Genomic DNA, 26,133 nt, shown 5'->3' on the forward strand with positions numbered 1-26,133 from the left:
ATTTGGATAATAAATTGATTAGTTTCCAGAAGTATGTTATTGACCTACGAAGGCAAAAAAAGTATTTACTGTCACATAATTAGAAATATGGATGAAACTCCAGTAATGTTTGATATGATAAGAAATAAAATAATTGATACGAAAGGATTCATATGAAAATATGTGAAAAGAAAATGGAAACTGTTTGGTGTTGGTGAAAGCTCCATACGCGAGTGGAAGAAAAATGAAATTACAATAATTAATATGCCAAAGAATAAATGTGCTTTGCATAAAGAAGTAATGAAATGGCCTATTTTAGAAGTCAGAATATCCATTATTTGGTCACGAAAAATCTTATTTCATTGTAGGGCTTCCGTGCTTAGTGGACTGTACAAAATTAAAACCCATGGTTACTTTTTAAAAATTGGCAATGCTTAAATGTAGGTTAGTTTAGTTTAGGTTAGGTTAAGTGCAAGGGCCACCTATAATGTACCCCAAGTAGGTAGGTACAGGCCGCTTTCATTAGCTGTCCAGATTAGCAACACCTTCCTGGGGCCGATGGTATTGTTCTGGTGCCAAGGTGCCACTGTTACCTGATGCAACTATCATTGCAAGATCTACCCATGCTGGAGGAGTCACCGGTTCTCCCATCTTATGCCCAGACCTACTCTGGCTGGTGGAGAACTTAACTGCATGTTCATTATGCCTAGCCATTCATTGCTTATAGATACAATCCATGTACTTAGTTCTTTTACACACTTTGATTATTATTGAGCACTTTGATTTTTTATAGCAATGTAATTTACACATACTGATTCGTTGACTTGCTGGTGTGCTTAGGTGCCTCATACTATTTATATAGCGATGATTGTGTATGATTTGAAATGCTTTCATTGTTTGCTATGACCACTTTCAGCTAGAAATTCAAACAATAATAATTGGTGGCTTTTTTTTGTATATTGATTTGGTGAGATCACTGTGTGTTGCATAGTTCTAGACTCCTTGATGCCAGAATATCTATTATTTGGGTTATACACTTCTTAATATGGCTATTATTGACTGCACATCTGAGGTACTGATTCACATCTTGTTCCAATCTTTGTCTTCTCAGGTGCAGATTTATTGTCATTGTGTATCTTATGTTTATTATTATAGAATTAAAAATTGCTTTTGCATCTTCTTATTAAATTTTATATAAATATGAAATAATGTGTGTTGATAGGGTGCATGATTTCAGAGTGGTAGGGTGCTAGATTCACTTATAAGTACAACAGTTTATTATTAAATAGTTTTTTTAAAAACCAAATATATTAGTACTAACAAATACTGGTTATTTCTTTCACAAATATTTTGTTTTTTATTATATAAAATTGATACATAATAATGAAAATATAATATATTTAAAACATACCAAATAATAACAGTTTTTGCATTTGATATTATTTTCCAGGATCCAGATAATCCAGTTATAAAATCAGTCAGGACTAGATTACCTAAATATTCTTCTAAATTAATTTGTTTTTGTATTTCTCGTTATTTTGTTCTAATTATTTTGTTTTTGTATTTCTCAATACACCAATCAACTCGGGAACCTCTTTCCATAATCGTAAAGCACAAGAAAGAAGCACTTGAGTCCTCAGGTTATGCTTATTAAATTCAGGTAGCATTACTGGTCTCACTCGAAAATTTAAACGCAAGTTCATAACATAGTCAATCATCATCAGTTCATATATGTAGCGAATATGCATAGCAGTACCTTGCGCCTGCTGTTGGGGGTGAATTTGTTCCAGGAATGTCATTGAAACTATGGGAACTAAAAAATCCACCTGTAAAAAGATAATTATTAATTTTTTTAATTTTGAATGTTACTTTTATATAATAGCAGCTATAGAAAAAGTCACAGCCTTCACAATCAATCACCGAAGCTGACTGCCATTTAAAATCCAATCAGATTTCAACACCTTGTGCAAGCAAATTTAACTATTGCTGTCAACAGTTATTTTAATTTATATTTTTAATTATTTACATTTAATGGATAGGAGTTCTGCCTCAAAATATATACAGCAACACAGAATAGAACAGTTAAAATTAGTAACCAGGAACCACAGAACAAATTTTCATCATAAATAGCTTTATACCACAATTTTTAACAATGCATCTCCAAATATTTTCATCACTGATATAAATGAATTTTGTTACCATTTTTGCACACTCTGTTATGAGGTAAAATACATTTTCTTGAACAAATCCTATATATAGCTCAGCATTGCCTTCAGTTGTACCAAAATTCATGTGGTACCAGTACAGAGGAAATTAAACTATTTTGAAGCTACATTCTTCTGTAATATTTTTGCTATTTTTGCCTGACCTTGCCCTCCTTTTTTACACCAGGCACAATTTGTGCTCTGATTTCATTCATAATAAGTTGCTATAATATTAAAGTACCATTTAAATTATTACAAAATCAGAAAATAATGAACACTGTTTAACACTTTCAGGGGCATTAACGTGATGTAGTTATTTCTGTTAACAAATATTCACTTACAAGGAAAGTGCACAACCTTTGCCCTGTTCATTTTACCTGAATTCTGCATAATTAGAGATAGAAAGAGATCTTCTCTCCCCTTAAAAACTGCAAAAGCATATCATTTATCACTTTGCTTCTGATTTATTATTGTCGTGGTTATTAAATATTACCCAGGAATAAGTCTTCTCCCATTCTTTGTCATACTGACAAATTCCTCACATTCAGATGCTGGAGGAATAATATGACAATTGTATCATTTAGGTTTTTTTTAAAACATTCATTTGATATTTATTCATCTTAACAGTTTTATATCTGAAAAAAAAAAAAAAAAAAAAAAAAAAAAAATTTAGAAATTTAGGGTTAGAAACTAACACAATAAATAAATACCCAAAGTGTTGTGATGTCACCCAGAATAATGCCCAACCTTTGTAAATACAGATTAATATTGCCAAAGCAATAATTACTCCTGTTTGAAATTACACAGGGTGTCACTTGGACATCGCACTTTTGAACCTTGCTTTTGACTTAAGTAAAAATTACCTGACAGGACTTTCTAACTTATGTTTGGTGGTTATTACCAGATTTAAAAAAAAATAATAATTTTGGAATTTTTGTTGTGAAAAGCAATTTAAAATGGGGTATTTCTAAAGTTTTACTCAAGTTAGCCATTCATAAACAATAAAAGTATTTTCTATCTATCTATCTATATATATATATATATATATATATATATATATAAAGTTTACTCTTTTTATGAAATAAATAGTAAATAGACTGTTAACAAAAATGTAGAATAGAAACATCTGTCAACCCTACCGGTACTGCATTTTTGCATTTTTAGTTACACACTAATTTAAATATTTGGCTCTTTAATTTGCATATGACCCTGACCTTTCTAGAAACATGATCTCAAACTTTAAAACTAAATATCTCTGTTGATTTTCATTACATAGGTGTCAAATACCTTATATTTTACTTTTTAGAATGCATATAAACTTTTACTAATTATAACTTTAGAAATAAGAATGGGACCGTGTAAAAGTTAGATTTCATAACTTTTAAATTTTTTTAAATGATAAAAAGCATGTATATATGTTTTCTTTAAAACCCTTTTGTAATTGGAAATATATGAACATGACCAACAACTGTGGAAATTAAGGCCATATAAAGACCTTTATGGATATACAGTGGATGGACAAAAATATGGAAACACCTTGTGAAATGCATGTTTGAAAAGAAAGATTGATTTTAATGAAATATGTAGGTGGCACTGGCGTTTTTGACTACTGATGCCACCTATACAACTTCGTAAATGTGCTAAACAGTTCAGTTGTTGTCGGAGAACTGTTATGAAGTTGTCATTGCATTATGTCAGAGTTAACAGACTTCGAACGTGGGCAAATTGTTGGAGCACGTATGGTAGGTGCTTCCGTAAGAAAGGTAGCCGAGGTGTTTAGTGTTTCAAGAAGTACTGTATCGAAGATTTATTCCGCATATTTGAAAAGCGGGAAAAACATCATCTGCTAAATCACAGCGCGAACGAAAGCGTGTCCTGAGTGATCGTGACAGACGATCATTAAGAGCAATTTTGGCGAAAAATAAGAAGACCACAGCTGCAAAAGTTACTGCTGAAATGAATGTTGTGTTACCGAACCCTGTGAGTACCAAAACAATTAGAAGGAAGCTTCATAAACAGGGAATTGCTGGCCATGCTGCAATTGAGAAGCCACTCATCAGTGATGCTAATGCCCGCAACAGGATAAGGTGGTGTTTAAGTCATAAAGCCTGGACTATAGAGCAGTGGAAGCGAGTAATATGGTCTGATGAGTCTTCTTTCATATTCTTTCCCACTTCTGGCCGAGTTTACGTCTGGAGAACGCCATTTCAAGCCTATAATACAGACTGCTTGTTGCCAAGAAAGAAACATGGCAGGGATTCTGTTATGGTTTGAGCAGCCATATCGTGGTTCTTTGCTAGCCCCATGATAACTGTGTCAGGGCACATGACTGCCAAGACTTATGTGAACATTTTGGCCGATCAAGTTCATCTCATGGTACAAACTTTGTTCCTCGATGGTGATGGTGTCTTCCAAGACGACAAAGCCCCTGTTCACACAGCTCACATTGTCCAGGACTGGTTTTCTGAGCACGAGGATGAGTTGTCCCATTTCCCCTGGCCACCACAGTCACCAGACCTGAATATTATCGAACCTTTGTGGTCTACATTGGAACGGAAAGTGCGTTCTCGTTATCCACCTCCAACATCGTTATCTGAACTTGCCAACGTTTTGCAGGAAGAATGGTATAATATTCCCTTGGCAAACATACAGGAACCGTATTTATCCATTCTGAGAAGACTGCATGCTGTTTTGGATGCCAACGGGTTTCCTACACCATATTAAGCAAAGAAACATGTTTTTTAAAAGGTGTTTCCATATTTTTGTCCAACCCCTTTATATTATAATGATAGAAAGTCAGCGATAAAATTATAAGCACCAGTAGACGCACTATGCATAAATAATTTAGCATGAAAGTTTTTGAAGATAATAAGCGCCATTTGCTGAAGACTATTTAGCATAAACAACGACAATACATTCTTTATAAAATAACAAGATTATGTTTTAATTTTTAATAAGGAATTTTTAATAACATAAATCCAGTCTTAGAGCTATCTATCTTCTACTGAGTACGCAGCAGCCATGATTACAGTCATCTATGGAACCATCTGAAAACAATCTAATTAATTACTTTCCATATATATTGCTCAGAAAAATAAATTTAGATAGCAGACAACAGCATATTTACAATATAAAAACCTTCAAAGTAAATAATAAGTTTTAATAAAAAATGCACTTTTTTGTGAAATTATTTATCCTATACATCTATTTAGTAAACCCATTCTCAAAATTTCTTGTCATCTATATTAGCTGTCATTTGTTTCAAATTTCTAAATTAAGTACCCATCATTTACTTAAATTAAAACTCTAAAATAGCAATTAATTAGATACTTTAGCTACTACAATTCCAGAGAGTGTTTATGACATCCAAATAAATACAAAAATCACTTTACAGAAAGACTTTGCTTACCTCGCGAAATATGGCATTTAAAGTTTCAAATGCATCAATCATTAGCAAGTAGTCAACCTCATATAACAGTCTGACAATTAATCCTTCACCTTGAAGTATATTTGAAAGTCTTTGAGCTTCTTTAAAGTCCATTTCAGTATGAAGAATAAAAACAGAAATAGTATCTACTGGAGGTGCAGAAGGACCAGGTGCTCTATCTATTGAAAGGGTTGAAATCTGCTTTTCAACACAAGACACTGTTTCATTCTCATAATTATTTGAAATGCACGAAGCGTTTTGTTTTTCAGCATTAGAAACAGTTCTATTTCTAGATGTATTTGGAATACATGAAATTTGTTTTTCTAAATGAGAGACGTTATTATCTTTGGAGCTCCCTTGTATGCTACTACTTTCATATACAATTTCAGATGCAACAATATTCTTTTTCATACTTTTATGCACATTGCTTTCAGGTGTTTCATCTTTATGCTGCAAATCACACTGCACAGATACACAGAGACCAGTTTTCATCAGTCTTACAGACCAGTTTTCATCAGGATTAATTTCATTATCAATCACTAATTGGCAACAATCAGAAAACACAGCATTTGTTTCTAAATAAGAACTGTCATTTTCAGGAAATCGAAGTGCTATCTTTCTCAGAATACCTATAAAAAACTATTATTTAGAAATGCATGTAACAAAGCAAAAAGTTTTTTTAAAAGAAAACTCAGATAAGATAAATTTAATTATTAGTAATACAGTTTTCTTTTATTAATTGAATACCTGAATCATCTTTCTTAACCTGAAATTATGGCAGACAAAATAATACCTGAAGAAAAGCGAAAAAAAAAAGAAGGAAGCAATTAATTTTTAGTTAGTGAATTGAGATATAACTCCAGTAACCTGACAGCAAAGGAAACTAGAACAAATGTAGTTTGTTTTATTATGGCACAAAAACGGGTAATTTTATTATCATAAATTAGTTTGACTTTGAGAGGGAAAAAATATGGCAATAGAAGAATAGCATTTGCATTAAGGAAAAATCTAATTCATGATTAAGCACATCAAAACTTTAAAAATTATAAAAAATTTTGGCCTATTTATTCACTAAATTTTCATTGTAGCATTTTGTTTAAAAAATAAATAACTCAAAAGAATGAAGTATTATTTGGGGTGGGGAATTAAGAGGCAAACAGCAGGCAGTCATTCATTATATTATAATAGTGAAACTACATATCGAAACTCAGACAGAAAACAATGACATAGCAATAACCTGAGTAAACAAAAACAGAGTTTGATTGCTATAGCTTTTATTTTAACATAAATGCTTTCAATAATACAATATTATCACCTTCTTCAATTGCAACTGAATGAAAGATAAATACTACAAACATAGATATAGGTGGACAAACATAAACATAGGTGGATTTTAGTACCTCAGCTGTCGAACCTCACAGGTGGACTTACTCTGCCCTAATTTTCATGCAGAAATCTTGAGCAATGGATCTGAGGGTCTCCTATCTCTTTTCCCCTCCCAGTAGCCTCTCAAAAGGGCTTTCAGCTCAATAGTATTTTAGTGCTCCTATGCAGAAAAGACACTACAGATGTACAAACATCCATACATTGTAAGGATTCAAATTTGACCTATTATAGTCAACTCATCTTCCGCAAATCAAAATTTCAAGAATTTACTACAGTACAAAGTCTAAAATCTGAACATTCAGTATACAAGATGATCTAATTTTTAGACACTGAGAGGAGTGGATTCTCATTAAAAGTCTTGGATTGGAGAATATAATACTTAATAAAAAGTAATTTTTCCACTGACTAACTGAGATTTGTGGAGGTTATGAGCAGGCTCTTGAGTCACTGTACGGGTCTAGCATTTTTCTACCTGATGTAAACAGTAAATGAAGTCTCAAGACATATTTTTTAAAATGGAATGTTGCTTTTTTTGGGGGGGCAACAAAGAAGGTAGGGGAAAAAAAAAGATTCTAAGGAACCTAAGCTGAATTTAACCTACCAAACTATGCTTTCTAATTTGACCCAGCTTATTATTTTTTCCATGCTATTTTTATTGCAGCTATCTTATCAGAATTAAAGTTTGAATAACTGCCATAAAAAGATCCTCAGAGTGAAAACATGCTTCAATGCTAATCAAGCAAAAAGAGGAATTGCTTTAGGAAAAAAAAAAAAAAAAGATGGATGAAGGTACATATGTCTCAACATTATGCAAATATTATGGGACTGCAAAGTCAACAGAAGACAATATAAAAACAGAAAAAAGAAACTATTTGAATATCTTGTGGATTTTGATATCGCACTCAAAATGAAAAACAAAAAATTGTTCATTATACTAAAAATTCTCATCATGACAGAATGATGATTGAATGGATGAGAGAGCATCAAAATGAGGACATGTAAATTATGGGTCAATGCTAATGGTTTAACCCTAAATATTTCACGAGAAAACAGGCTAAAAACTGAATGCACGTATTCAACAGGTTGGTTAATCGCATTTAAAAACTGCAATGGTACAAGGCAGTTAAAGCAGGTGAAAAATCTTCAGTTGATACTGAAACAGCTGAACAAAACGTTATCTTCAAGACAAATTTCTAACACTGACAAAACTGATCTTTTCTAGCAATATATAGTCCTCCAAATACTGTGGCAACCAAACCTGATGATGATGAAAAACAAAACCTGATGCCAAAGATTTCAAAGCGAGACTACTGCTTATGGCATGTGCAAATGTTGCAGGAAAGCAAAATGCATAACCATGGGCATTTAAGGAATCATTTCATTCCCAAGGCTAGGCAACATTTGAACCTGGATGTTACTGGAGATATAAAAATTGCTTTTCTTACTATTATGTCTGCATTATATTCTCCAATCCAAGACTTTTAATGAGAATCCCCTCCTCTCAGTGTCTAAAAATTACTATGACTATTTGTATCACATTTCACTTAAAATTATAGTAAAAGATAATGTTCCCATCTTGTTCTTTCATCCAAATTCTACATCAATCATTCAGTCATTCAGTTAAGATTTTATGCACAGAAAAAAATCAAATTTTATTCCACACACACAAAAAAAAAAAAAAAAAAAAAAAAAAAAAAAAAAAAAAAAACTGAAATTACTTTCTTGCTAACCGAATATATAAAGATGACATGACAGAAGTTTCCCATTGCGATGCCTCAATCATCAATCAGTTAAAGAATTGCGAATTTTGCAATATGATTTTAAATTTGGAAAATTTTCCTGCTGATAGTGAAGAAAGTAACGAAGAGTTAATTGAAATGAAAAGATACTGAATGACAATTTAGTGAGAATTCTCAACACAGCAATTATAGGACTTCAACAATGAAATTTTCTAATTGAAAAAGAAATCATGAGTCATAAAAAATGAAATAGCTTACATTGAAAAAACTGTTTAATAAAACAAGCAAAACAAGATTGAGCTTTGTTTTTTCTTTTTGTTGTTGTTATTCCTCCCTCCCCCCATTTTTTTGTAAATTTTGATTCTTTTAAGGCCATAAATGTTTCATTCTTTAATAAATAACTATTTTACATTTTTAATTTTAGAATTTCTACATATCATCTTACTAGATTTAAAATGATAATCTAAAATCTAGAATTGCCGAATTTCTACAATTCCAGATCTTGGACATTGTACTGTAGTAGCTACCCATGACACTATCTATAATGGATCTTGACACAGCTAAAGCATCTGACAGGACCTGGCATACATGTATCATAATCAAGCTCATGCAAATTGATTTTGCAGCTCAATTTATTTACATAATTAATAGTAGCTGACTAATCATTCTTTCTCCTGAGTTAATTAGATTATTTCATCAACCCATCAAGTTCTTGCTAGTGTCATGCAGGAATCTCTTCTTGAGCTAACATTATTCAACATTTTTATCAATGACATCCCAAGATCATTTAATGTCATTCTAGGACTTTATGCAGATGACACAGCCATCCTCTCACGACACCCAAGCTTGGACTATTCTGGTACAAAATATTATCTCCCCTGCCTTAAGCTCTGGCTCGTTACCTGGAAAATTACGATAAACATCATTAAATGTATTACCATGATTTTTTTCCAGATCACCCACCCTGTATTCCTCCATTAAAAGTTTTTGGATGACTATATTCCCTTGTCAAATACTTAAAGCATTTTAGGAGTGATACTTTATTCTAAATTACGTTGGTATCTCCATATTGAGTCCATCCTCAAAAAAGGGAGATTATCAAGTCCCAGTTATATCCATTATTAGCTTGAAAGAGCCACCTGTCTATTAAAAACAAAGTCTTCTTTACACCTCAATCATCAGACCAATTTTTATGTATGCTTATACAATATGGGGTACTGCAGCAAAGATGCATGTCAACATGCTTCAAGCCTTTCAAAGTATGGTCCTTTGTTTAATCCTTAATGCAGCTCAGTACATTTGTAATGATATGATTCATTCAGACCTAAAAATTACATACCTGCATGCATTAATCAATATAGTCAAAATTTCTTTTCCAAAATTGAACAAATTAATAACTGTCTTCAACAACTCCCTGCCCACGACTCCGCGATTCATAGTTCAATACACTGTGAATTGCAGGATGGGATCTAGATCCATCCAATGACGGATCTAGGTCCATTATGGAATCTTTCTGATTGCTAATAGGCAACACCATGCTCCCTTTATGTCAGTTCCAGTAGCGATGATGCCAATGATGGATGCAACACTCAGAGCTCCTGCTTCAAGAACTTAAAATGCTATGCTTATCATTCTCCAGCTCAAGATATCATCTACTGCCTAAAAAGAGTCCTTTTTTACACTGTTATCAGTCTGTTTGTACTTAGAATCATATCTTACCCACATAATTAATTTCTGCTTATGGATCTTACCTCACATTATAAGCCTATAAACCATTAATTGCTTTTTTCTCTTCCTTAATTTATATTGTTGTACTGTATTTAAAAAAATATTTTTAAAAAAACCCTAAAATATAAAATACAAAAAGAATACACTTTAAATTCTCTCTTCATGAGCTTTCTTGAGCCATGCGGCTAGCTAAAAATTTTCCATTATTAACTACTATGTATATTTCTCTTTCTGCTCACTTTTAAATTTTCTGATGAGGAGGCAGATGTTTACTAATTGTATGTAACAAAAAGAAACAAAGCAGGTAGTGCTATGTAAGAGTAAAAAATGGAATCAGAAATCATCTCTTTGTAAATGGGTGGAACAAACATGCTAGAATTTTAGACACTGTTTAATGTGGGAGATAGTTACGTAATGTAACTATCTCCCACATTAAACAATGTCTATGTTTAATGTCCCACATTAAACAATGTCAATTTATATAGATATGTAAAATCCCAAGCAAATCTAATTTGCCAATTCAGTTTTTCTAGAAGTATTCATTTACAAATTCATGCCACCAATTTTTTAAATAATTATTTCCTTTAACCACTTGTGCTACGACTAAACTTCACAGTTGCGGTGCCGTGCGCTACAATATAACAAGCGGTAAAGTGCCTCATTTACGCCACACCAGGTCTGCGTCTGCAAGTGCATATGTGTGATTATGGCAAAGCCTCGACGGACGGCCATCTGCCTAAGGGGTGGGATGCCTTTGTCGAGGACTTTCTATGGGAAACCGGCTCGTATACACATTACACATGGGCAAAACCACGAAAACGCCCATGCAGCCACCCCGTTTGTGGGATTCGAACCTCGGACCAAACTACCAGTGTTCAGCAACTTTATCGCTCGGCCGCTGGTGGGCCCGCATCTGCGAGTGCAATCCAGAGCTGTAACTCAAGAATAAACAATCTCGTTGTCAGGCGACGTGTGCACCACGTTATTTTAATTTTTTAGCGCGGTTTGAGACAAAAGCATCTCGACGTGCGTGGCACGTCTTTTTAGCGCAAGTGGTTAAATAGGGACTATATTTTGTATATAAATTAATCCATATGTCACTACATGATATGGCCATAATTATTAATACATAGTCAGTCATTCACAAACACTAAAGCTGGCATGCATGGCAAAAGAGTAATATCACTCATAATGGGAAAAACCAAAAAAGATGAGAAGTTAAGACATGCCTACATCATTAAACTAATTGCTGATCCTCTGTGGCACTCTAAATTACCTCTGCTTCTAAACTTCAGATACATAAACTTTATAAGATTTGTTTACTAATAACTGTAAAGCCCATAAAGGCTATCAATATTATAAGGAATTTAATAAAAATGAGATTATGAATAACAGTAATGCATTGCTATGTTTGTCTTTCTGCACAGCACACATGTGGGAAAAAATAAGGCTATACATGCAGAACTACATCCTGCAGTCATCATATAGATATAATTGACAGATAATAAGATATGCAAATATACTAATAATATGCCATATTCTGTTAAGAAGCTAGTAGCTTTTAAAACAACTATGACCTTCAAGTACTCAGAACAATATTAAAATATCAGTTCTTTTCCAACTTTACTATTATTTTTATTTTTATTTTAGCGTACTTCCTTAGCATCAAGAACACCAGTTTATTTTACCTTCATTTTTGATAACATTTTCCTTGCACAATTATATTTTTCATTTCATAGCTGTTTTTTCATTCAACAATCATAGCTTTTTTTCCTTTACTACAATGGATTTTAATATTTTAAAGATTTGAAATATTTCACAGTGATTATGTTTACCCAGACTTATGACTAAATGGCATACGCATTCTTTTGAGTGCTTGTGAAATAGTGCAATAAATGCTAACCCTGCCAGACTTTTGACTCATTTAATTGAATTCATGTGGCATCATATGCATCCCAAAGAAAAAAATGTCTGCTATGCTAAATGCCATCTTTTACTTTTATGCTTGTTGTTTAAAACTTTATATTATTCTTTTTATTGCAATGTTTATTAATTAACAGTAATTTTTTTTTTATTTTAGTTTTGCAGTAAATTTGAGTCCACATTTTGCCTTCCTTTTGAACAGGGAGAGGGATAAGAGATTTTCAGGGATAAAACCAACAGATATCAAAAGGGAGAAATTATCAACAGAAGTCTAGTAACAAGGGTAGGAGACTTAAAATATAAAACAAAAAAGGAAAGATGCTTAGTATCGAGTCAAAGAAGTAAGTGAAAATGTACCTATATGATATTCAAAATGCATTTGGTGGCTTTAACAGAAAGTACTGAAATATTTTTGTCAGACTTAATATTTGTACTACAATACAAACTCAATAAACACTGGGAAAAAATACCCTTGACTTGCCCTTAGAAAGTGGCTGCACTTTTGATCCAACAGCTTAGCAAACAATAGCTCCCAGCTCTGACCGGTAAATTTGGCATTTTGGGCTATACATGATATTACTTGAACAGTTCATGGCACTAGCAGTGCATTACTTATTCAACTGAACATAACCACACATTACAAACTACTACTTTGTATTGCTTTTTCCTTACACAACTCAATGCACTGAGGCCATTCGTACACCTGGAGCTCAGCTTACACATACTTCTCAATACAAAGAGACTCATTTATCATATTGGCACCAGTAAGAGCACTGTGGTGGGGGTTTACTAAATACAGAAAACAGATCTCCAACCTGCCACTGGATCATGTCACTTTCAATCTGATGAGTAAAAAGTGGATTAGAAAACAGCTGTTATCAGATTCAATTCTAGCTGGTGAAACTGACATTTTTAACACTATTCTCCTTAACAGGCAGTATTATCAGCAACATGTCACTCAACTTCAGACAGCTTGTCATTACAATAACAATATAAAAATATAGTTTCTTCAAAATCTTAACAATAAATTAGAATTTGCTTTCAAAACAGTTCTATAATAAAACTTTCATTTATTTAGGGCAGCCATCAAATTATTTTCACAGCATACTAAAATACATCTGGATAATAATTAACACTGGCTGCAACATTTTGCTTCTCAGTATTTTATGCAATTTATAAAAACAAATCTTTGAACAAATTCTAATTATTTTCTCTATTACTTAGCTTCAAGTAAAGCAATATTAACACAAACAAATACTATTTCTCACAATTTTTCACCAAAACAAATGCAATTAAATATTGTAATAAAATTTAATTTCTTAAACCTGAACAATATTTTCTTGCAGAACAAGTGAAAATTTCTGGAATATTTTATTTTCTACTTTAGTAAAAAAACTTATTAAAATAATCTACAAATATTTGCTTACATTTATAATGATACATTCTATCAAGAATCTTGCATTCAAATGGAGTTTTAAACAAAACTTTTGGAAAATGCACAAATACTTACTTCGTATAAATGGCTGTATATGAACTAAAATGTCAAATCTTTCTTTAGTCAGAAAAACTCTAATTATTTGTTCCAGATATACACTTTCACTTAAAGGACGCCGCAAAGCAAAATAAAATGGGAGCAGTCTGCATAATGGTGCATGAGTTTCAATCTCCTGAAATAAAATTTTAAATTTAAAGCAATATATACCTAAAATACAAACTTTCATAAAACAGATTTGCTGAAAAATTTTTAAAATAAGAGAAAGGGGGAGAGAAAAATAGCTCCTTTACATAAACATTCCTACACTGCTTCCCCAAAATAAAATATTTCAAATTAAACTGCTTCTGTAGTTATGAAATTTAATTGACAAATAACAAATAGTATGAAAAGTTATTGAATAACATAAATAAAGCCCCATTAACTGGAATTTTATTTTAATGAACATTCTAATTAATGGAGGGATTTTTAAGTTTCTAGATGCTGGAAGTGCGAGACATACAGTTAGTCAATAAAGTCTGCGTACATCAAGAAAAGTAACATCAAATCCAAATTTTAAGGTGCGAAAAGGGTAGTTTATTAAAGTTTTATTTTTTAAATATTTAGTTTCAATAAGGGACTTTGAAATTATTTAACTGTAATATTTTCATATCTAATAATTTATGCACACTAATTTTTAAAAGATAAGTGGCCAGAAATCAAAGCCAATAAAGTTTGCGTACAACGCGAAAGAGGCGGGGGATTTTTAATCTAACTTTTAAACTTCAAACTTGAGAATGCAAAGAAGGTTACACTTTCAATGTCATTGACTTCCGAAGCGAATTTCATGTTGATTGGAAGTTGTTATTTCTATTTTCTTTGACGAAAATGACAACCAATAAAGAAATTCCTTTAGTTACGAGACAACTAATTATCAAATTGGGAGATGAAGGTAAAACTCTTCGTTATATTGGTAAAACCATTGGAAAACCATTTTCTAGTGTGCAAAGAGTTATTCGAAACTATCTTGACACTGGTAGTCTTGCTGTAAAACCAAGATGTGGGAGACCGAAGAAGCTAATGCAGAGAGAAGAAAGAAAAACTCTTTTATGAATTAAACAAAATCCTAAATTTTCTGCTGCAAGCATTGCAAAAGAAATTTTTTTAACTAACAACAAGGAAATTTCTCCTGAAACTGTACGAAAAGTGCTGCGAAAAGCCGATTATCATGGACGCAAACCTAGGTCTAAGCCATACATTTCCAAGACAAATAGAAAGAAAAGAATTGCTTTTGCCAAAACACATTTAAACTCTTCGCAGGACTTCTGGAACAATGTAATTTGGTCAGATGAAAGTAAATTTACAATATTTAAAGTTAATGGCCACCCTATTGTATGGAGAAAACCAAGAACAGAACTGAATCTGAGAAATTTAAATCCAACTGTCAAACATGGAGCTGGCGGTGTGATAGTATGGGGGTGTATGTCGTCAAAAGCAGTTGGAAATTTTCACATTATTGATAAAGTCATGGATAAGTATGTTTATCTGGATATTCTGAAGAAAAATCTACGAGACAGTGCCCGAAATTTAAACCTTTCTAATACCTTTATTTTCCAACAAGACAACGACCCGAAACATACAGCTATAATTGTGAAGGAATATCTCCTCTATCACACTCCAATACAGTTGTGTACTCCTCCACAGTCACCAGACCTCAATCCAATTGAACATTTGTGGGCAAAATTGAAGAAATGAATTCGAAAACACAATATTACGTCGTGAAATGAGCTAATTAGTAAATTGCAGGAAGAATGGGCGAAATTTACGTCGGATGACACTAAAAAACTAGTTCAGTCAATGCCCAGATGTCTGCAAGCTGTTTTGAAGAATAAAGGATATCCTACAAAGTATTGAAGTAATGTAAAAAACTTATATTTTGCTTTTTTTGAAAGTGTACGCAGACTTATTGGAAGGAATTTCTGAGTTCTTTTAATAAAATATATTTTTGAAAAAATGTAAAAAGTATTACACTGATATTATTTACTTTTTATTTAAGCTTACAATTTTAGCTAATAGAAGAAAAAAATGCAATGATTAAAATACATTTTCCTATGCTTTAAGTGTTTTTTTAATTTCAAATTTAGTCTGTACGCAGACTTTTGTGACTAACTGTATGTGTTCCCACTCACAGGTAAAAGTCTTAAGTGTCCCTTGAATGTCCACTAAGAGAAGGTTGAGTTTCGTTTTATAATTTGCAAGAATTCATGCTTACTTTACAAATTGTCTATATTTTTCAATTAAAATCATACCACTTGTTTGGTGCTTTTTCATTTTGGTGTATTTCCTTGACACCAGGTATTACCAGTTCCATTTGGCTTCTTTCCTGGCAATAATTGTCTTTATAATTATTGTATAACTCATGCAACCATATTTTTCATCTAATCAGTTTATTTATTTATTAGCCAAAAAGGAGCATTAGCCCAAATGGGCTATTTGTCTCAAAATGAGATTTTGCATTGAATCGCTGAATACGACGTACAACTATTCAAATTGTTGCCACCAAATATTATCGCACTTTTGCCATTTTTAGATATGTATATATCTCATATATATTATTCTGAGGTTGTGGCTCTTGGTTACGCACTGCTTCTTTTTTTTTAGCATCGTTTCTCTCGCCCTCAAAAGAACTCTTAAGTGTTATGCTTCTTGGCCAATGGGATATGAGACCTTAGGTAGGAGTTTTACGTCCGATACAACCAAGTAGGAGCAACCTCCTTTGGCAAGTCTCATCCGACCCTCGCACTGTATTATTTTTAAAGAAATTAAATAATGAAAGTCTGCATGAATGTATGAATGTTTTTCACAATGTACAAAATCTGATGTGTACACTTCCTTGTACGGAACTTCCACATGACTTCCTTGTACGGAATATTAAAGAATACACATTTTTTCTTGCATTTCATTTAAACTTATTGGATTGAATTAAATCTACTTCGCCGACAGCGCATAACCACAACAAAATAAATGCATTCTTTAAAATTCACTCTAGTATTTGTTTACCATAGCGACACTCTGCCGCGAGGTTCACTTAACAGTATTATATTTCGTTCATATTATAACTCATAATGCACAAAATTTATATCATTTAAAGAATAGAATTATCTAATCGTTGCCACATGTTCTATTCAAATACTACAGTCAAAAGTCGTTAATCCGGACTCGTCGGGACTTCGGCGATTCCGGTTTATCGATTTTTCCGGATTGCGCAGTGGTAAAAGGTCTTACGCGCACGCGTAAACGCCTATGCGCATGTGTCAGCGCGGCGCATGCGCAGAAAGTTTTTAGCTTTGAGGTTCGGATTATGGGTGTCCGAATTAACGACTTTTGACTGTATAACAAAGCTAGAATGATGTATAAAAGCAATTAAGCAAACAAAACAAAAAAGAAACAGTTTTTCACAGACAATTTAGTATTTCTCATTTAATTAATTCAGTTCTCACTTCGCGAGAAGGCAAAAATACGTAAAAACTCAAAACATCTATATTAAAAATTACAAAGTAAATCTTAAGCACTTATTTCATCGAAAAAAATTCCAGAAAGGATTAAGCATGACTTAATTGGCAAAAATAAATGAAGGCATTATCTTTGTTGTTGCGAAGCTAAGTTTCTCTAGATTGGCAACAAATCCATTAGTCTGCTGTTTCAAATGTAAACAATCAATGGCCGCCATCAAAAAAAAAAAAAGGCTTAGCTGCACTTAAACAACTTTAAAATCGTTGATAATTCTAAAAATATTGCATACAGATTTACTAAAGGCATAAAAACCTTAACCTTAACCCAAAAAATGTCCAATTTACAAACATATAAGAGTAAAGAAATTGAGATCGCTGAGCCGGGTAACAGAGTGGATATATATATAAATATATTTATATACGTTTGGTGCGGCCGATTGTAACCAAAATACGAGGTGCACATCTACATGTTATAGCAGTCCTATATATAAAATTTCAACATTCTGAGGCTACTCGTTTTTGAGTTATGCGAGATACGTACGTACGTACATACGTTCATACAGACGACACAAAAAATTCTGTTCAGAATTAATTTTAAAGCAGTTTTATAATTTTTTGAAGGAAAAGAGTATTTTATTCTGTCCTTACATACAGATATCACGCAAAAACTTTGTTAAATTGCATTCAATAGCAGTCAAAATGTATATTTTCGTTGAAATATGCTGCCTGAAACTTTTCACGATTACAATACTTCCTTTTTACTTCGTACAAGGAAGTAAAAAACAATGGTACCTAGAGCCATCAAATTTTGAATAATGTAGGAGCAAGTGAGAATGCTTGTCGAAAATTTTAAATATATGTGGTTTTTTAAATATCTGGTGACTTTGCTGTTGAACTGAATTTATGTGGCGTAAGTGCAAAAATTACGATATTTAATAAACAAAGCTAACACACAAAATGTTAATAATAAAAAGACAAAAAACATGTTTGCAAGCCATCATACTAAGAAAACTGAACACTGATATCATGACCTGAGAAAAGAACGAAAAAATATATAAATGCATGCCAATATAGTCAAAAGTCGTTAATCCAGACACCCATAATCCGGAATGATCTATAATCCGGACTGCAAAGCTACAAACTTTCTGCACATACATCAACGCATAATGTGTTCACGCATGTGCATAATACTTTTACTCATGCACATAATACGTCAAATTTAGTACAAATATCGCTGGTGGTCCACAGGAATAGTGGATCATACTGGATATTGGAAGTCAGGATTTCAGACTTTGTTCTGTACTTGAAATATTGAAAGGACTATTATGAAGAACTTAAAGCTTCATAAAAATACTAGTATGTATCCAGCATCAGAAAGCACACACAGACAATTTACATGATAGAGTGTAGAGACATTAGGTATTTTTCTGGAAGCAAGAAGTGAAAAATGAGACACGGCTTCGCCAGGAATCAAACCACAGACCTCTGGAACACGCACCTAGCATGCAGACCACCACACCAAGAAGGTGGGAGAAAGAATCTTATATACTCCCCATTTTAAAAGGCGACTGGGGTTTTTAGGGGACCCAATCACCAAATCCTGGGTGTGGAGAATCATCATTCACCACTCTTTTAGTTTGGGTGTCACCGTAGAGTCATTAGGATTTTTTTTTTTTTTTTTTTTTTTAAATCAGAGAGATGAAAAATGAGCAACATCTTCGCCGGGAATCAAACCACGGGTCTCTGGAATACGTGCCCAGTGTGCAGACTTTCACACCACGAAGGCATGCCAAGAAGGTGGGAGATATACCTTATAAGAGGAGTTTACTCCAGTAGACGCTTGTTTTTACGGACTCGTAGGGACTACGAAAACAGTTCGTTAAATCAAAAGTTCGTAATTTAGAAAGGCATCGGAAATTGTTAGCATTTCACATTTTAATGTTTTCGAGACAGGTTAGTGATACTATTCCATGCTTTTATTTATGTATTAGGAATTATTGTTAATAGTATTAATACTTAATAAATGATATCCATTCTATTAAACAAACAAGAAATATAAAATATTTGTAAAACGTACCTTTATTAAGTCATTGAGCAACAAAATAATCACTTATCTTTGTCTGTTTTAAAACAACAGATTGTACAATGCAAGACTCCATCTTCTCTATATTTGTTAGCATTTCACAATTATCACTGGCCTCAAAAAATCGTCTAAGTTCTGACAAGTATTTAGCAGCTTGTTTTAAAGTTGGTCTTGGTGTTACTTCCTTTTCTTCTTCTTCTTCTGGATCTGAAAGTCTCTCATTCTCGTTGATTATGCTGCTAATAATATCGTGATTCGATATTTCCTCCGTGCAGATGACATTAGAATCCATATTTAAAAAATCCTCGAATGAAAGTTCTGGCAACTGTGGATTTCTACAGCGAAGTTCATGCATGAGAACCTCATCTTCGTCGTGAGATCTATTGTCATGGATTTCTTCAGTTACGTCTGTTTCTTTAATAAAACCTGCATGTCGAAAGGCTTTAGAAATTGTTTCATTTAAAACATCATTCCATGCACTGATTGATAAATGCATAGAACCAAGAATATCAATCTGATAAGGTTGTTACCTTTCCAATCCAAGGATTACTCTTTGCAAGAGCACTGTCTTATATTTTCGCTTGAAACTATTGATTATCCCCTGATCCATTGGCTGTAAAACTGCAGTTGCATTTGGTGGGAGATATTCCACACGGATTGCCTGAAGCCCAGTGACTTCCATGTGTGCAGTACAATTGTCCACGATTAGGAAAACTTTGCGCTTCTCTGCTGAAAAACGGTTATCTAAATCTCTCAACTATTTTTCGTAGATGTTGCCAGTCATCCAGGCCTTATTATTAGCATAATATGCAGCAGGAATCTTCTGAACATTTTTTAAACACCTTGGTTTCAGATATTTTCCAATAAAGAGCAGAGGCAATTTTTGTGACCCAGTCATATTGGATGCAATCAAAACTGTAAGTCTCTCTTTAGCTTTATTACCTCCAACACATTTATCTCCTTTGTAAGCTAATGTTCTTTCTGGCAAAATCTTAAAAAACAAAGCCGTTTCGTCCGCATTAAAAACGTCATCTGCAGCGTATTCAGAAAGAAGCAATTTCAACTTTTCTTCTCTCCATTCATTTGCTGATGACGTGTCTACTGCTGCACTTTCACCACACACTTTCCGGAAACTCAAACCATTCCGAAATTTAAATTTCTGTAACCAACCATCCGATGCTTTAAAATCTTTGATGTTTAATTTGGAAGCAAAAAAGTGTGCTTGTTCTTTAAGTACATTTCCATCAATTGGAATGTTTAAGCTTCTCATCTTTCGAAACCAAACAAGCAAAGCCCTTTCCAAATTTGGGCGTTTTGATTCTTGAAAATATTTTCGAGAGGAGGGTCCACATTCATCGTTTCCGTTTTTAGCTCCAAAGATCTTCTCTCTTGCCTTTAAAATCGTCGATAAACTATTTTTAGGAATTCCATATTTCTGAGCAATTTGTGTCTTGCTTAATATTTTTTCGTCAACTTCTTTTAAAATTTTCTTCTTTATTTCAACCGCTAAACAAATTCGTTTCTTCATTTGCGACATAGCTCTAAGAATCTTACTTAACCAAAACTGGCCCAATCTCCCTCTCGACTAACGAGACTTCACTGATTGAGTTGTCCACATCAAATGACTATGACATTACAAAAAGCAACAACTCTTTTTTAGAAGCAACCCAAACCCCTTTAAGACGAATGGTCTCACCCCCACCCAACAACATCAGGCCGATGCTCTTCTGAGAGCCTCCCACAACAAACAACACCATAAATTTGTCCTAATTCCCCCTCTTCTCTGCCCCTCCTTCCTTACTGTACTTCTTTGAATGTTTCGCACTTGCTGCCTCAAAATAGTTGGAGATTTTATTTGACCTTTACACTTCGTCCCAATGAAACACGCAGAAGTATGAAAACTGAGTTCGCAAAAAAGAGATTTTCCTGATTTGTAGTTCGTAAATAAGAGCGCAAAATTACATTACATCTATGGGAGTGTATTCGGGACGATTCGCTAGTTTGTCAAATCAAGAGTGTTCGTAAAAACGAATGTCTACTGTATTTTAAAATGTACAGGTTTAGAATAGGAGTGTGCTATCCTGGACTACATAATAGTTAACAGAAGAGGACTGTTAATCCAAAACTAAAGATAAAGGCAACTCTGGCATAAAAGCTTGGCCGTGTGTGTATGTTATTCACTTCTTCATAGATGTAATATGGTTGGCCCTTGTGGCAAAATGAGAGCAACTTTCCTGTGATGAGATAGTTAAATGATTGAAGGTTCTAGTCATTCCTGATGAATGCTTAACAAGTAAATATAAGGCTATTGGATAGAAACAGTAACAATAGAGATAGACTATCCAGATGCATTGCAAATTTATTTTATTCATTCATTGCATATCAAACTTGCTATTTCTTGATTATGTAGTCCATTCCCAGAATTTTTGAAAGTCACAAATTTCAAGAAATATTTCCCAAAATCTTGACAGAAAAATATTCATATATCAGTGCATACCTATGTTGTATAAAAAGTCAACTGCCCTAGTAATATGCTGTACGTAAACCTTTTTTATTGGCCATCAGAAGTTTTATAGGGTTCAGAGTATACTACAAACGGAAGATTATTTCATGGTTTACCACAACTCTAAAATTAAAGCTCAGAACTCATTTTCTTTTATATATTTTGTCAGACTGAACATAATTACAGCACTTAGTTTTTTCACTACATGTCCTCAAAACTAATGAAATATAAACTATTCTTGGTACTTTTCTGTTTTGCCTGCGCAGGCGATAAAGTCGCCAATAATGGTGCAACTAATGCCAAACGGAATATCCTCGCTGGTAACCTTTTACGCCTCATTTTCAAAACAAGTCGCAGCCATTTCTTATCAGATTAATTTTTTTTTTCCAATACTGGCATAAAATTACATAGAATATTTACCAGATACTTCAATTTTATGACCTAAGACCATTCTCGGTAATTAAGTCAATTAGGAAGCAATCACACCGCTCACTGAAGACGAAAATATAGTAAAGGCAAAGTCAAGAATTAAAGTCAGCAATTCTAATGCACCAGCGAAGTAAAGCACTGCGGTTTTACATAATTTCTGAGTAAGCTATTCGTACGAATTGAAACAATTCTTGCATTTAAACTTGTATTCTAAGATTTGTAAACAAGATTTAACTTGAAATTAATGTAGATAATTACTGAGAGAATTAGATTTTGGTAATATAGTTTACGTGAGATGAGATCTCTTGGGGTCACGTGATACGAACCGGTGAATCAGGATGTTGAACAATGAAAGCATAGTAAATTCTTAATGTCTTTTTTACAAATGTATTGTTTTTATTTATTGGCTTTTTACAAAATTTTAAGCTCTATTAAAATATTTATGCCTTCAAAATAAAAAATTCTTAGAACTAACATTTGTTAACATTTTTTATTTGTATACTGTATGTTGTCGCCAATAACGTCTGCTTGGCGAGATTTGCGCCGGCGAAACGGAAAAGTACCCTATTCTTCTACCCCTTAATATTTTAAAAACTTTTATTAAAGATAGTTTAGGACTATGAATATGGATTATTCATGCATTAAAGATATCAGAAACGTAGCAAAAATTAATGTATCTTAATAAATAAAATTTTAAAAAAGATTAGAGATTTATTAAAACTGCTATTAGTCACATGATCAAAAGAAATAACTTAATGGAAAGAATACAAATTACCTAAAGAAATTATAAATGTATCTGAAATTTAATTTTATTTAGTTATTTCTTCATATTTATACTTAAAAAAGGAATTTAATTACTCTGATCTCATACCAAATTTAATAATTAAGTACATTTCAATCATTATTTAATAAATTATATTTATTAACTTGTTTTTAAAAATTCAAATAATAAAACCAAGCAATCATCATAGCTATTAAATCATTATTTAACAAATTAATTTCATCAACTTGTTTTAAAAATTTCAAATCAGAAATTTGATTGCTGAATCTTCATTAAAAACACTAAACAAACATGAGGAAACTTACTGATATAACTAGATGATTTGAAATACCCATTTCTTCAATATATTCTTTCCAGTAATCTTCTGATGAAGTCCGATGCAGAATTCTAGCCATGTGTCTTAACACTCTGGTAGGTATCTCATAAACAGGAAAATTTGTCAAATATCTAAGATTTCTTATGTAGAAATCTTTCAATGAATCTTCTATAAAATGAAACAAATTTATTACCTTTGATTTCTTAAATTAGAATAATAATGGCTTAACACCTTTTAATATTATAATTAGTTGAGTTTGTTTATTATTATTATATCCATAATCGAAATCCTTTGTTTCAAAACATAAAATTGAAAATTAAAGGAATTATAAAGCTATTCAAAAATTGATTATATTCTATTAATTATTTTAAAATTATGTTAACCAAATTTTAAATTATTAGAGAAATATGAAAGAATTGTTTTTTCATCTACCTTAAATGAGGAAAGAAAGCACAGCATTATCACACTGAGTAGGAAAAAAAAACTAATTGTAATATCTAATAATCTTTAAATATTATCATTTTTAAGATGTGTGAATATCAGTGATATAGGAATGTTAGAGAAAGTAGGCACACTTACTAACAATTCATTATTAGCATATTAATAGTGTTTTATAAAAGAGATTGAACACTTAAGATTCTGAAATTAATTTCAAAAAATTAAAATGCATTAAATTGAAATCTTATGTATAGTTACTTAATGGTCTTCTGTAAAGCATGTGTTTATGTTCTTTTTATACTACATTTGTTTTTCGAAAATAAAATAGCAAGCTTGAAATCAAATACCTTTTAAGAAAAATTAACTTGAAAGTTCACTGATGTGACTATAAACAAAATTATATGCAAACTCTCCTTAAGTAGCTATAGAATTTGTATTATTTTATGGTTTTTTGTCCTAGCTGTTTCAAGACAGTATATGACATCAGAAATTTATAATTTAGCTCTTAATTTTCAACTAGAAAAAGAAGATTTATTATAAATGTTTTTGAAATTATTAAAGTATTCATCAGTTCTTTTATGCAATAAAATGATCATAGCATCATATATTCAGAATGAAAGGAAGAAGAGGATGATCAATGCTGGGATCAATACATAATACAATACATTATTAAAGCATAAATTAAATAACTGAAAGCAGTATAAGGTCTAAGAAACAGAATTACTTTTTAATTCCAGTAGCATTATAACAGTAATCCCATTTACTACTCATGATGATAAAGAAAAGGTTATATGTTATGAAAAATTAGAAATATTACTCTCATTCTCAAACTCTGTGAGAAATAATAACATTAAACTGTGGAATAAAATAATATGATAAAAAATTCAATAAATACACAATCAGATGCTCAGATCATTAATTTGTGATACAGCAGACAAAAAGCTTAGCTATAAAATTAAAAATAATGAAGCTGGTGCAATGATATGGAAATAAATGCCATTCAAAATGTAACAGTAAGTTTACTGAATGAAGATAAACATACAGAGTTTTAAATAAAATTTGAAATCAGCAGCAGGGCCAGTGCTAGACTTTTTCCGTTGACCTGTGCAAGCTTTATGGCTCCTAAATTTTGCCACCTAATACTTTCCTAAATTCTTAAAATTCTCTCTTCCCCAACCTCTAAAAAATGCTGATTCCATATCAAAAACATTTTTGCCTGTTTACCCCGTAATAAAATTTTCCACCTGATTATCAAAAAAAAATTTAAAGCACGTTCTTTAATATTCGTTACACAGAACATGAAATACCTAATTATAAGAAACATTTCCTCTTTACTCTAGTATTATACACATATTCTATCATATTATGAAATTTTCAATTTCTTCTCTACTATTTTCATGAGCTATAAAAAATGTGAAATACTTATAAATGTGCGATAAAAAGACATATTTTCTTCTTCTTTTTTACAATCATTTATTAGATTATCATTTCACTGTCCAAATACTTATATGTTTTTCCCCCTTCCCTCACACAGCCATCAGCATATTAATAACTACAGAATTTACATAATTAAGAAATTACCTTGCCATTCTTCTTCAAATAATATTTCTTCAAATAATATTTCTTCCATTTTCGTTTATGCTTCTTCTTGTAATATAATCAAAAAATATTCATTTTTAAACAAGGCATAAATTTGTAGAGTTCCTTATCTGTAAATGTTAAAAGGGGAACTACTACGATACGCGCCCTCAAGTCGCCAAATTCCACGCTGCCATATTGCTATCTAATAGAGCTGGAGCAAACCACATGTATTCGTTACTGAGTAACGGGTACATCGGTTGACTCGAAGTACCGATTCGGTACTCACAAATTCATTTCGTTATTCGCATCTGTTCGTTACTCGCATCTGTCGTACGATGCGGTTTGTTCGAGTACGAATGATGCGGTTTCTATGCGAATACGAATGATGCGGTTGCTGTTCGAATAGGAATGATACGGTTGCGTCACAATGCGCTCATATTTTTCATAGATAATTTTGAATTTTTTGGGGCATCGGGCAAACTCTTGTTTACATTATGTGTTTTAGTTGAAATACTATTTAGTTGTTGATATTTAAGAAAATGAGCAATTTTGATAGCGCGAAGCGTTGCTTTTTACTATTGCTATTTATGTTTGTAATTTGAAAATTTAGATGATTCTTCTTTTTTTTTTTTC

The 26,133-nt window shown here is 32.3% G+C and overlaps 1 protein-coding gene across 1 annotated transcript; it reads right to left on the reverse strand.

The window, feature by feature from the left end:
• Positions 1-1,309: 1,309 nt before the first annotated feature.
• Positions 1,310-25,703, reverse strand: LOC146993926 (uncharacterized). Its single transcript, XM_085826630.1, has 5 exons — positions 25,501-25,703; positions 23,471-23,649; positions 13,897-14,053; positions 5,593-6,239; positions 1,310-1,805 (listed from the first exon to the last, which is right to left on the reverse strand). Exons 1-5 carry the CDS (start codon positions 25,547-25,549, stop codon positions 1,527-1,529), a joined length of 1,311 nt encoding a protein of 436 aa, XP_085682756.1. The 5' UTR covers positions 25,550-25,703; the 3' UTR covers positions 1,310-1,526.
• Between the last annotated feature and the right edge of the window lie 430 nt (positions 25,704-26,133).

This window comes from Stegodyphus dumicola, chromosome 11, assembly GCF_044657685.1.
Source record: "Stegodyphus dumicola isolate Sdum_Otavi_A_Nest chromosome 11, ASM4465768v1".
NCBI classification, from domain to species: domain Eukaryota; kingdom Metazoa; phylum Arthropoda; class Arachnida; order Araneae; family Eresidae; genus Stegodyphus; species Stegodyphus dumicola.